Here is a 13,051-nt window from a genome sequence, read left to right on the forward strand (position 1 = left end):
GGTGATGTATCAATATAAATCACATATCAATTACACAACAACACTATATATAGCCTTTAGTGTCACTGTCACTTTGTTATTGTAACTTAAGATTGAATTTCAGTAAAGATTAATGTGATCCCTTTAACAAAAATGCATTTCCAGAATACCACAGACCCGGCCTACATATTGTTAACAATATGTAGGCTGGGTCTGTGGTATTCTGGAAATGCATTTTTGTCATATCAGTTAGCTGAACTGTGACATTAGTTACACAATTCAATTAATTGACATTACACAATTCAATTAATTGACATTAGTTGCACAAATTCAATACACCTGTTGTGTTTAATAAACATAGAGTATACTTTACTTGTAATTGTAATGACCAAGTTAGTTGAAATAGCAATTATGTGTACTGTAAGTGCACTACACTAAGTGAGCATTTGTTTGCACAACTTGACATTACAGACAAATTTTACAGTGTAGTACAAACTTCAGCAATTCAAGTATAGTTTACTTGATTGTTCACTTTTCTACCTCAAAATGAAGTAACACTCATTTTACGCAGGTAATCTCAACAAAAGACAAAACCTGAATTCTACTTACTAGAACATTTTAAGTAAGTAAAACTATTATGTTTTACAGTGTGGAAATATAATTTGTTACTGTTTTAAGTTACAAGTTGTGTGCTTAATGCTATCATATCTGGCATATACTGTGAGGCTTCATTGTTTAACACTACCCTTAAATTATGTATATGAATTTCTTCGAATTTCATTGAATTTCATTCTACTTCCTTTAATTCAAATTCGAATTGTAATTCTACATCCTGTTTTTGACCTTAATTAAAATTCAATTCAAATTCAAGAATTGAATTGGAATTTAGGAGTCATTCTCAATTAAATTCTGAATTGTGCACAAGCCTGGTGTGTGTGTGATGTGTGTGTGTGTGTGTGTGTGTGTGTGTGTGTGTGTGTGTGTGTGTGTGTGTGTGTGTGTGTGGTGTGTGTATGTGTGTGTATGTGTGTGCATGTGTGTGCGCGTGTGTGCATGCCTGCCATTTACATATTGAATAGATGGACTTCATGTGGTGTTGGCTTCATTCATGTGCCACATATGCCACACACAAATAAAGAGAAAGAGAGAGAGTCTTCAAAACCCGTTCCCCCTGTCTACTTGGGGAGAGGCTGAGGCCCATGGGAGTGCTGCTGCTGATGATATTTGAAGGTCAGCGTTTAGCATCTCAATGCTGCGCCAAAGGTGTCTAGACGCCTGCATCATTCCAAATGAACTGGGAGGAGTCGAGTCAAGAGAATCAGCACAGCAGAGCTAGAAACGGCCACTTCCACGTCAGCGGGCTGTGCAGCTAACACTTCCTGTCTCACAGTCAGTTCAAACCACTGTTGACTTCAGAGAAGTCTCTATCAGCGAAAAGGAAAATGTGTCAGTCTAACACGACTTAACCGATTAGGAGAGACTGCTTTAAGACCTACAGCCTAAGCTTAGGGGTGTATGGAGAGTGTATTTGTCTGGTTAAGCAAACATGGATGACCCAGTCTGTCATGTTTTTATTCGATTGCATTTGTGAGAATCTTAGAGATGAAGAGAAAGAGGAGAGAGGGAGAGAGAGAGAGAGAGATGAGGAGGAAGAGAAGAACAAGAACAAGAGCAGAGAAAGCAGGAGACAGAGGGAGAGCAGCCAAGTTGATTGAAGTGTCTCTTTCTCTGTGTTGTCTAGGCATCTAGTCTGTTTATGTACTGTGCATCTCTCTTGAGCTCATCCATTACTTCCCTAATTCAATTTCTCCTCCAATCCTACCTCCTTAAAAGTAGCATCACCTCCAACACACACACACACACACACACACACACACACACACACACACACACACACACACACATGCCCACACACCCAACCCCCATGTCTCCGTTTTTTTCCCTGTTCTTGTCAATGTGCCTTGTTTTGGAAATAGATGTTTGAAACAAGAGTACATTGTGTAGTCATCATTAATTTAAAATAAACAGGGAGTTGTTTTACGCTTTGGATGCCAGCTCTGAACAAAATAATGAGGCCACACATGGAGAAGGAGAACAAATGTGCGTTGTGTGTGTGTGTGTGTGTGTGTGTGTGTGTGTGTGTGTGTGTGTGCACGTGCGCGCTATCCATTCTTTGTATGTGTCCCTGTGTGAGTGAGTGAGTTAGAGAATAAATACACAAACATATATGTGTGTGTGTGTGTAAATATATATATTATTATAAATATATATATATAAACACAAAGTTTGTTGGCAGTGTATTAAGATGAATACTCTTAGAGTATAATAAGTACTCTTAGACAGTGTAATGTAGCCAACAGAGAGAACGCTTGAGCAAGCGTGTGTCTGTTTATGATGGAGAGAAAGCCTTTTTCCTTGTAAAGGTTGATGGTACCTCATGGTTACTCCTTGTGGTAGAAATCACACCCCTATTGGGCCCATTGTCTTCTCTCATTTTTCAGTGTTTCTTTTGTGGAGGGTTTGCCCTAGTGTTGAACTGCAACACTAGGGCAAACAGTCAGCTGACTGTTAACATTGATTTTGAATATTAGTTGTGCAATTTAATGTGTAAAATAAAATAAAAAATGATATGGCTTTTTTTTTGGGAATGGATGACAAATAGAAGTATTAGTTAATATAATGTTAAATATATTTATTAATGCAATTTTTAAAATGTATAAAATTGATTTTTATTTTTAAAAGTCCCCGGAGCACTGGGCACACGATAGGGGCAGTGACCAGTAGACGGTCAATGCTGACTATGTCACGAAGTCAGCGCCTGGCCCTCTTGCTCTTTGGCTGTCCGGGCAGGGGCTCCCCACTGATGTCCACGTCAATCTGTGGAGCGTAGGACTTCAGGGTGGGGGTGCTGAAGGACTCGGTGATGTGCACTCGACCATCTACGTCCACTGTCTCCACTAAGGTGGGGCAGGACATCCTCTCCCACAGGCGCTGCTTGATGGCGCGGCCCATCCCGAGGTTGTATTGGCGGGCGTTCCCAGACTTGGTCTTCAGCATGGGGTCCACCACCGCATGGTAGATGGCCTGGTAGTCCTCCACAGAGTGGCCGTGGATCAGAAGTGGCTCACTCAGGGCTGCGCAGAGAAGGGAGCTGCTCTGGGCCGAGGAGGGGGCCACAGGCGGCAGCGGCCGGAGGTCTGGGAGAACAGCAGCGTTTTTGATGTTTCTCTCCTCCACGGGCTCGGCCATTTGCTGCAAGCTGCTCTCCTGAGCCATCTCCCTCCTTTTCCTCTCTTTGGCCTGTACCGGTCAAATGGAATAGAGCTTTAATTATGGTTCTGGTAATTAATTTAAAATATATAATTTTACCAAAAATATGATTGCTTGTGTTTAAGCTTCCTGACTTATATGTGGCAGAATGTTTTTGTACCTCTGCCATGAGAGAGGAATCGTCCAAGTGGGGAAAGAACATGTCCTCCCTATCCCTAGCTGCTGTCCACTCAGGTCCCATCACTGGGCCAGAGTCCAGAGAGCTGAGATACTTTCTCTTCTGGCCATGTGTCTCCGTGGAGTGGTACTTCTTGCAGTATCCATTATGGTCACAGGTCACCTCTTTATGAGCACGTGCCTTCACAGAGGTTCCTTTTTGGTTCCCTTTGGAGCTGCATTTCTTTATCAGCTGAAGTTGCTGCTGGAAGTTGATAGTGCACCCAACCTCTGGGACCAAGTCAGGGACTTGCTGTGCAAGTTTCAGCAGTATGGCTGCTATCTCCAGCCTCTGCTTCAGGTCGTTGGATTTTTGATGGTTTCCCTGTGGTGCCACCTTTTTCTGTGGTGCTTTTTTCAGCATAGGAGCCTACAGGTTGCAAAATAAAATGTTATTTTACAGTACATACAAGGTTGCAAGATGATCTCTTTGTGACATTTCATTTAAGATTGGAAATGTGAAAAGAGTATCTACCTGTGGTGTGGAGCCCATCAGAGCTTGAGAACTCAGTTGAGGTTCTCTGTGACTCTTACTGGAGCTCTTGCAGACTGAAGCCAGAGACGCCCCAGTCTTCTGCTCAGGAGTGCACAGCTTGATCACCAGGGGCCCATTGGAGATTCCCAGGCCTTGTTCAGCCTGATCTTTGCAAGGCACCACTCGGCAAGGCTTGGCCTGTTTCTTCCTGCGACCCACACGCTCAGAAGCCTCTGGAGCAGTGGACAGGGTGAGTCCAGAGACCTTGCAGGGGCTCTCACATCCATCCTTAGCTGGCAGTGAGGATCCAGGGTAATGCAGAGGCAGAGCCGAAGAATTGTCTCCACAGCTTAGGATCTCTCCAGAAACAATGGGCATAGGGAGAGGACTCTGGGAAGAGCTGGAGGCAGAGCCTTCTACAGTCTTCCAGGTCAACTTCTCCCCAGTCTGAAGATCTTTTTTCTTAGAGAGGGGTTGTCTCTCCAGATAAAAATCCTCAAAACGCCTAGATGGTACAACCTGCCTTCTAAGACTATAGGGGGCACTGGTGGCTCGCCCTTTGTTGCCCTGTAATATAAAGGTATAACGTTACATGTAAAAGTGCTGGATTTGTCTTTACACTTATGAATCTTCCAGTGGCTTACAGTAATATCACATTAAAAACAATTGTAAACATACAAAAAAGGTGAAATCCATAAGAAGTGTTAAAAGTGGCATTTGGAATAATGTCTTACCTGTTCCATAGCGTTTGTCGAGAAAGTTTTCCAAAAAATGTCGAATAAAGTCTCAAATATTGAAGAGCAATAGGTTTCTGTGATTGATATTTCATGAAAAGGGAAGATTCTAAGTTATGTTTGGGTTAGGTTGCCAATGGTGAAGGTTCTAAAAAATTATGTGATGTAATTTAGAATCTTCACTTAGAATGTTAGAATGTAATGTTTTTATTTGAACAGATAGACATTTCCTGTAGTTTTAATGAACAGATGGACAGTTTGTTATAATCTACTTTGGTGTATTGATAATTATATTCATTTAAGAATATACATTTTAAAATGTTATATTATTTTACTATCAAGGTAAATAATAATAATAATAAATAATAATAATAATAATAATAAATTATAAATAATAAAATGTATTATTAATAATAATAATACATTATTATTATTATTATTATTATTATTATTATTATTATTATTATTATTATTATTGTTATTATTATTATTATTCAAGTTCAAGTTTAAATTCAAGTTTATTGTCATGTACACATAAAAGGATTTGTCAGTAATGAAATATATTGTTCTCAAGTGATATAAAGAATAAATTAAATAGTAATAATACAAAAAGTACATTAATTATATGTGTGTGTGTGTGGCAGGGACGGATCATGGCTTGTGCCAAGTGTGCACATGCACAGGGGGCCTGAGCCAATGGGGGCCCTCGGATTAAAAAAAAAAAAAATTGCCATGAATTTAGGCTAGATTATGCCCGGTGCTTCTGTCTGTTAATTTGCGGCACAACTGAATGGTGTTATGGAACCCTTGGACCCGAAGAAAAATAAACTAAATGTTTTCCTGATCAATAAATACTTCTTAATTCATAAAATATAGAGGCATAACATTAGGTGGAAGTGGTAGGCTATGAGTGCTCATTCAATGTGTGTGCGTGTTTGCGAAAGTGAAACTGACAAAATGAACCACTCGTGGGTAGGTGAATGAAGTGGATTCCTGCAATGTTCATGAAAACAACATAGTGATTGGATAGCCTAATAAATCGCGACTTGTTGTAGACCTAACAGTAGCTTATATCGTAGCATATAGCCTATGGCGATGCCAATGACAGATACAGTAGGCTTACATTTATTTCACTCGTCTCGCTGGAGTGAGCGCATAATGTGGGCTGTTGCGCAAAATTAATTAGGGAGATGATCTGCATCTCCATTTACCAAACGCTATAGTTTTGCTCCAAAAATCTCCACTGTTAACGTGAAATATGTCTCCATGCAAGGTAGTGTCAAGCAGCGTCACCTGAGTCAGACAGAAAACAGGCCCTGCCTGTGTCAAAACGGTGTATTTAACAGACAGAATTTCGACATTTTCCCGGGGGGAACAACCCCGAACCCCCCGTAATATGATCAGCACCACCTCTCACAAAATACTATCAACGTCCCTGCTACCGGTCCGTCAGAAATATGACAACTTTTTCCAGGTCCGTTTAATGAAAAAGGTTGGGAACCCCTGCTGTTATGCTATGTAGACTGTTTGGACAGCAAAGGGAGATTACAGCCTAATAATAAAAACAGCTGGTGGAAGTCATTTCTGTGTGGGCCTGAGTTATAATATATGACATAATGTACTACATTTTCATTGTGTGAAATTGTGCACCAGCCTGCACAGACAGCAAAGAGAGACGCGCTGGCTGCATGCGCACGTCACGCGCAAATTACTGTTTAATCCGTCCCTGGTGTGTGTGGGGGGCTGTTGGTAGAGAAGCTGCGAAGGCACCCATTGAGTTACTAGCTTTTCCTATTATGATTATTACACATCCGCTATTGGAGTCTATGGCAGCCAGGCCCGGGGTGGGTAATCGGGACAATTTGTGGGCCGCTTCACTTGCTGTGAGTGCTTGCTCATGCCATGGCAACTCCATTCCTGCTATAGCGCACTGCTTGGCCTCCACATTGCTGCTTGCAGCTGTATTTATTATTATTATTATTATTATTATTATTATTATTATATCACAGATAATGTGCCTGTTTAATAGTTACATTTCAGATTACCCAAAAGCCCAGCTCTGGTAAAAGCCACTAAACAGTGTGATACATTTGTCCTAGTACAAATTACAGTAAATTAATTCAGACCACACAAACACACCCTTATAGCCTGGGTATGTGTTGTTCTGATCAATTGAATTGATTAGTCTGTATGTGTGTGTGCCTTTGTTTATATTTAGGGGAGTGGGAGTGTGTATGCGTCTCATCTACTGTTTAAATAGAGGAGATAATTGGCTGTTTGAGTGTGTCCCGCTGTCTCCCCCCCACCACCACCACTCTCCCAAACACACACACAGAGACACACACCACACTGCTAGCTGCCCACGGAGTCTGAGGTATCAGCCTGGCGTCTCTTCCGCTGCATGTTTGGGCTCCGGCTCAGCCGTCCCCAGGAGCAGCCCTGGACCCAGCCGCCACTCGCCAGCCATTCAAAAGCACTTTCCTCTACTGCGTAATAGTCTAATGTGATGTCAGGGACAGGAGGCCAGCCGAGCGGACCGTAATGGCCTTTTAATATCACTCGGGCCCTAATGAAATTCAGAGGAGTTATGTGAAAATTTCATGGACATCCACTGCCTAATCCTCCAAAGACATATTGGCAAGTTAATGCAGCGCAAGTTCCTGGCTGTCTGAGAAGTGTGCAGATTGCTTGTGGGGAATAGACAGCATACTTTTAGTCTCTGGCTAAAAATAAAAGATGCATTAAAAAAATATGTGTTTAAAAAGTATGTGTATGTACTTGTTGGCAAAGCAGATGTAATTTTGTTTGGTTTACACTTCAGAGGTTCTGGTCTTTGATTGTGTGGCTTGGGTCTTGGGAACACAAGGAAAAGAACAGATAAATAGATGACATTGACGACCAGAAACATCAGGCCCGTTGACTTTGACATGGCACCTGCCTGCCCAGCTGCTCAGAGACACGTAGGCCTGTCATTTTGCTTGCATGCTTGCCTGACTCCCTGTGTGGACGCCTGTGTGGAGGTTGTACAGCTCTCTCTGGGCGTTGGATGCACGCCACTCGAGGCTTATTGCCTCCTCATTTTTCCTGACCTTTACATGACTGCGCAGGCCAGCCCCGCCTCTTTCTTTCCATCTGATTGAATAGCCATCAGGGGCGACGGGACATGGACGCTCACTGACAGCATGTTCTGCTAACATCGCCGCCACACTTTTCCAGTGGGCTGTCTCCCAGTGCTGTGGCATCTGTTCATCCCCGTGTTAGGGATTACCTCCTCTCCCAAATGGACTTTTTTTCGGAAGCGTATGGCTTTTTGACTTCTCAGCAATCCTTCCTTCCCTTCTCTCTCTCTCTCTCCTCTCCCCCTCCACGTGGCCTGGTCTGTTTGACTGAAGATTAAAAAGGCTGTTTTCCTTTCATTCTGCAGTTTAAGGCCATTAGTGGGGCACTCATAGCCATGTTCTGGAGTAAAATGTGTGTGGATGGCCTAAAATGCAGTGAGTAATGTGTGTGTGTGTGTGTGTGTGTGTGTGTGTGTGTGTGTGGGTTTGTGTGTGTGTGTGTGTGTGGTTCTGCTTAGGGAGTTTGTGCCAGCGTGGCATAGGCTAAAAATGCTTCCTTCACCGCCATGGAGAGAGAGAGAGAGAGAGAGAGAGAGAGAGAGAGAAAGAGAGAGAGAGAGCGTGTGAGTGGAAAAAAAACAGTCATGAGATTTCCAGCCCTCAGAGAGCTTCCATGCAGACAGCAGAGGTTACAGTTTGCAGCCGGGTAATTTGAGTAAAGACATGGTTCTGTTTTTAATCATTTCAAAAGATCTCGTTCAATTTTTCTAGCCCACCAGTTATAATTATACACCTACTTAATCATGAATAAACCAGATAGCAAAAAATGAGCTAGACATTGCCTACTGTATGTAATACATCATCACTCGCACACACTAATGTGAGGCTCATCTCTCAGCACCTTTGGATGTGTATTTTAAATGACTCCTTTTTCTCTCAATATCATATATGATGTAACCTGTAAAAGAGAGAAAGTGAGGGAAAAGTCAATGTCCAGCTGCCGGTCAGTCATTGGTTTTGCTGTAGCTGCATCCATTGAATTGTACGCAGTGCTGTCGTGGAGACGAATATGCTGTGTGCTGTGCTGTGACGTGTGTCTGTCTGGTGGCATATGCCACCCGTGCTGACCCCTGGCCCCGGGGTGCTCTGTCAAACACTGCTGACCTTTCCAGCAGCATCCCAGTGCCCAGGGGAATGTGTTTGAGGCGGTCGCCGTGGCAGCAGTGGTGCTTGATGGCAGACTGCTAATGGCTCGCTAACCACAGAACTGGGCCTGTTGGTGCACGCCCGGCTCAACACGCCTTTTGTGTGAGTGAAATTATAAATACACTTGATCGCAAACCTGTCAGTGAACATGCAGTTTCGTTCTTATGGTAAGTGTTGTACTGTTCAATCACAGTACTAGTATCTGTCTAATAAAACATAGACAACGGAACAAAAACACAAAAGTAGAAACATAGACGAATGGCCAATGCACACACACACACACACCCAGGCTACCGGTAATACAGTACATTCATGTGGAGATAGATAGAGTCCAAGACAGGAGATGAATGTCCTACTGAGTCTGATGCTCTGAGTCTGATAAAAGCAGGGAGATGAAAGTTGTTCTTGAAGACCACTTGCCTACAGCTCTCATCAGCAGGAGAGACAGAAAGAGAGAGAGAAAGAATTGGGGAGAGAAATATGAAGTCTGTGCGTGCGTTAGAGAAGACACTAGCAAAAAGCCTAAAGAGGGATAGAATGGAGAATACTGAGAGACTTTTAGCGTGTGCCTGTGTGTGTGTGTGTGTGTGTCTGTGTGTACGTGTGTGTGTGTGTGTGTGTGTACGTGTGTCTTGTAAATGAGGTGCACTGGGCTTGGCTTGGCAGCGTTCTCCTACTGCTGGTGCTGTCCACTGCTGATGCATGAGGCCTGTCACAGCACTAATGAATGCAGCCCGGGACAGCCGCATGACCAGCCTCAGCAGCCCCAGCGGGCACACCACCGCCAAGCATATTGGCCATGCCCCATCCCGCTAGCCATGTCCACCGCCGGTGACTCAGTCTCCCTCAGGCAGGATGGAGGAGAAGCAGGTGGAGTGGGTCAGACATGGAGGGGGTGGGGTGGGGCGGTCATGAGCTAGCTTGCTGCATATAAGAAATAAATGACCTGTAATGAGGTGTGACGCAGATATTTTCTGTTTCAACTGCTTACACGCATTTGTGAGTGCGTTTGTGAGTTTGTTGGTTTTGTTGTAAATGTTTACTACCATTCAAGATTTACTAGGATGCTGTCGGACTCTGCCATGCCAAATAAAGGTTGTAGATGGCAACAGTTAACAATTGTGTATGTGTGTGCGTGTGTGATTGTTGATTGTTTGTGTAATGGGGCCCTTTGCTGACAGCAGTGTTGTGATTAGTCCCTGGTGATTTTAGCAGCGTTTTAACCTTAGGCACTGGACTGATTGACAGGGCCGTGGAGTCTCTTGTAGTGTCCTCTAGAGACAAATTACCATGAGGAGTGTGCATGTGTGTGTGCGTGTGTCTGTGTGTGTATGTGTATGTGTTGTGATGTTTGTGAGGTATGGAGCTATTCAGTTCACGAACATGTGCTGTTCCTGGCCCGTTACCATGGAGACCATCTCTGACAGCATATCGAGTGGCGCACTGATAGAGCCTTCCTTATTCTCCCTCCCTTTCTCTCTCTCTCTCTCTCTGACGTGTAACTTGTCATCATTGCGTCTGTGAGTCTCCTTGTGTGGGTTTGGCATCTGTATGACTGCATGCATCTCTAGCTGTGAGTGTGCAGTGTATTACTTACCTGCTATCTCACAGTCTCACTGATGTAAACACAAAATGGCACCATCATCACACACGCACACACACTAACACTCCTAGCAGTGCATCATGGGAAGCTCACACACGTCAGCAGCATTCGTTCCGTTTGTCTTTGTGAGTCTGTGCACAGTGGCTTGTGTATGTTTTGTTGGGCGTTCTGTTTGTTTGTGTGATATTTGAGAGTGCGTTGTGTGCTGAGGGTGACGGTGCTGTGGGTTAGGGTGGTTCACAAAATTAATTTTCACCAAATTTTGCCAGATTGCGTTTTGTCTTGTTCCAATTGCCATTGTAAGCATCTGTACCAAAAATGGAGTCAGTTGCTGCACATTTAGGGGTGGCACACTTTTTCACAATATTGACACACAGACAATACATGATGTATTGGTATCCGAATAAAACCATTGCAGATGCTGCATTGAAGAGCATTGGACGACATTTGTGGTACCCGTCAGAAGAACTCGTCGCCCTGGCATTTTTTGATGCTCAGCTCACTACCATTGGTGGTGGTTAGTGAGGTCCCCCCTTCCCTGTGAAGCACTTTGAGAGTTGAGAAAAGCGCTAAATAAATGTAACATGTTGTTGTTGTTGTTGTGTTGATGCTGAAGGAAAAGAGACAATGCTGAAAAATCTTGAAAGGCGCCCTGGGAAGATGCTCAAAAACTTGATGCCAAGTCTTTCTTCCACAAGAGCAGTACTACCATCTCTGGCCTCGTCACTTGCTGCTCAATCCACTTCTTTGAAGTTCTTACTGAAGGCCAAATGGATGGCAGAAGTAACCCTGATGATGTGAGGTCCATTCTCATAGATGAGAAACTGCGTCAAAAAGTTAATTCCTTGAAGGTCATCAACGACAGCGCAGAGAGAGGCATTGCCCTTATTAAACGCTGTCAACAATCAACAACAATCTGTGCGAAACGAAGACCAAAAGCAATGTTTGCTCCGTCTGCAAGGACACAGAGATAAAGTATCAAAAATAACAAAGTCATCATACAGCGAATAGTGTTTGAACTGTTCTAATGTTCTTACTCATTTAGTATAAGTACAGGGAGAGATTATTAATGACCATACTTATCTTTTATTTTGTTCAAGTTTCTGGTTCCTGCGAAAGTTAAGCATTCTTAGGTTTAGCAATTTTGAAAAAGTGTGCCACCCTTTACTGGCCTCCTATTGGCTCAATTTTTGGTACAGATGTTCAAAATGTCAATAGGAACAAGAAGGCAAAATGTGATCTGGCAAAATTTGGAAAACTTTTACTTATACCATTACTGTATATTGTGAACCACCCTACTGTGGGTGGATGGTGTGCTATTTTGTCAGCTGTTGGCTCTGGAGGTCATTTGAGCCTGAGATCATTATTCAGTGCACAGTGTGTTTGAAAATGTGAGACAGGCCTGCAGAATACACTCAAACACTGCTGAGCCATTAATGCTCAACACTCGGCTTGCATTCACTCTGTGTACACTCTCTATTCTCTTTCTCTCTCTCTCTTTCTCTCTCTCTCTCTCTCTCACACACACACACACACACACTCACAGACACACACACACACATAGAGGCAGAGAGAGAGAGATTCTAATGCATTAATACACACTTGTTATGTGATGACTTGTATGTAAGTTCACTGGAGAGCCTGGCTCTTTGTGATTACGGTCAGGGTGCATGTGCACCCAGGCTCAAGATCAGATGGCCTTCATGAGAGACACTGAATTTTCATGAGCCAAGCCTTTTTCTCTACTGTTCCTAAAGAGTGCTCTCACAGGCCTGTGTAGGCCTACTAGATCTGTGACTTTAGCGTAAACAACCGCACACTGTGCCTCCTCTTTTTATCTAGCCTAGCTGACACCAGGCTGGGGACCCTTCATTTACTTCCTATTTCCAGGGGTGTATCCAGCTGTGAAATTAAACTTAAATTGGTGCATTAAACTCAGAAGTGCACATCTTTCTTGCGAACAAATGTTTGCAATGCAATTCTCTGTCATCTATCATTCACAAACAGTATAAATACACACACACACACACATAGATACACAGAGACACCCATGTTACACATACTTAATCTAATCTCAAATACAGATATTGTTGACACTAAGACAAGTATGCACATTTACTAAAGTGTATGCACATGTACTCCACACTACACACACTCCATACACACACAGGAGATGTGCATTTGGTTTGACTGCCCTTGGCAGGCTTTTCCCCCAGCAGGACCCCTGGACACCCTGGCCACCCTCGGTATCGGGGGGCATGGGGGCGCTGGTGAAACTCACAGACGCAGTCCTGCCAAATGCTGCCAATGGCCACCATCTGTGCCTACAGTCACTCTGTTCCTGATGGGGGGGGGTTGGGGCGGATAAACAACGAGCACAAGAGAGGAGCAGCACTCTCTTCATGTGCACACTTCCAACACACTCACACTAATCTCTCTTATCATTATACTCGTGTCGCTCGCTCTTACACAGACCTTATAATGATAATCATGTCACACACCTCTCCTC

General features: G+C 43.5%; 2 protein-coding genes across 3 annotated transcripts in view; one reads left to right on the forward strand and one right to left on the reverse strand.

Annotated features, from left to right (window-relative positions):
• The window catches only part of pde4ba (phosphodiesterase 4B, cAMP-specific a), a 159,275-nt gene that overhangs the window by 65,479 nt on the left and 80,745 nt on the right, over window positions 1-13,051 (forward strand). The gene's annotated exons all lie outside the window — the stretch shown is intronic.
• Window positions 2,657-4,763, reverse strand: LOC125299998. Its single transcript, XM_048251454.1, has 4 exons — window positions 4,675-4,763; window positions 3,941-4,507; window positions 3,410-3,835; window positions 2,657-3,279 (listed from the first exon to the last, which is right to left on the reverse strand). The coding sequence occupies exons 1-4, from the start codon at window positions 4,681-4,683 to the stop codon at window positions 2,791-2,793; spliced, it is 1,491 nt and encodes a 496-aa protein (XP_048107411.1). The 5' UTR covers window positions 4,684-4,763; the 3' UTR covers window positions 2,657-2,790.

Source organism: Alosa alosa, chromosome 9 (genome assembly GCF_017589495.1).
Source record: "Alosa alosa isolate M-15738 ecotype Scorff River chromosome 9, AALO_Geno_1.1, whole genome shotgun sequence".
Lineage (NCBI taxonomy): Eukaryota > Metazoa > Chordata > Actinopteri > Clupeiformes > Clupeidae > Alosa > Alosa alosa.

Bases quoted from the DNA above. Each gene is read 5' to 3' on its own strand.
- LOC125299998 (XM_048251454.1), bottom strand. The intron at 3,836-3,940 runs GTAGATACTCTT...TGCAACCTGTAG, and splicing joins TGATGGGCTCCACACCACAG to GCTCCTATGCTGAAAAAAGC. The intron at 3,280-3,409 runs GTACAAAAACAT...TGACCGGTACAG, and splicing joins ATTCCTCTCTCATGGCAGAG to GCCAAAGAGAGGAAAAGGAG.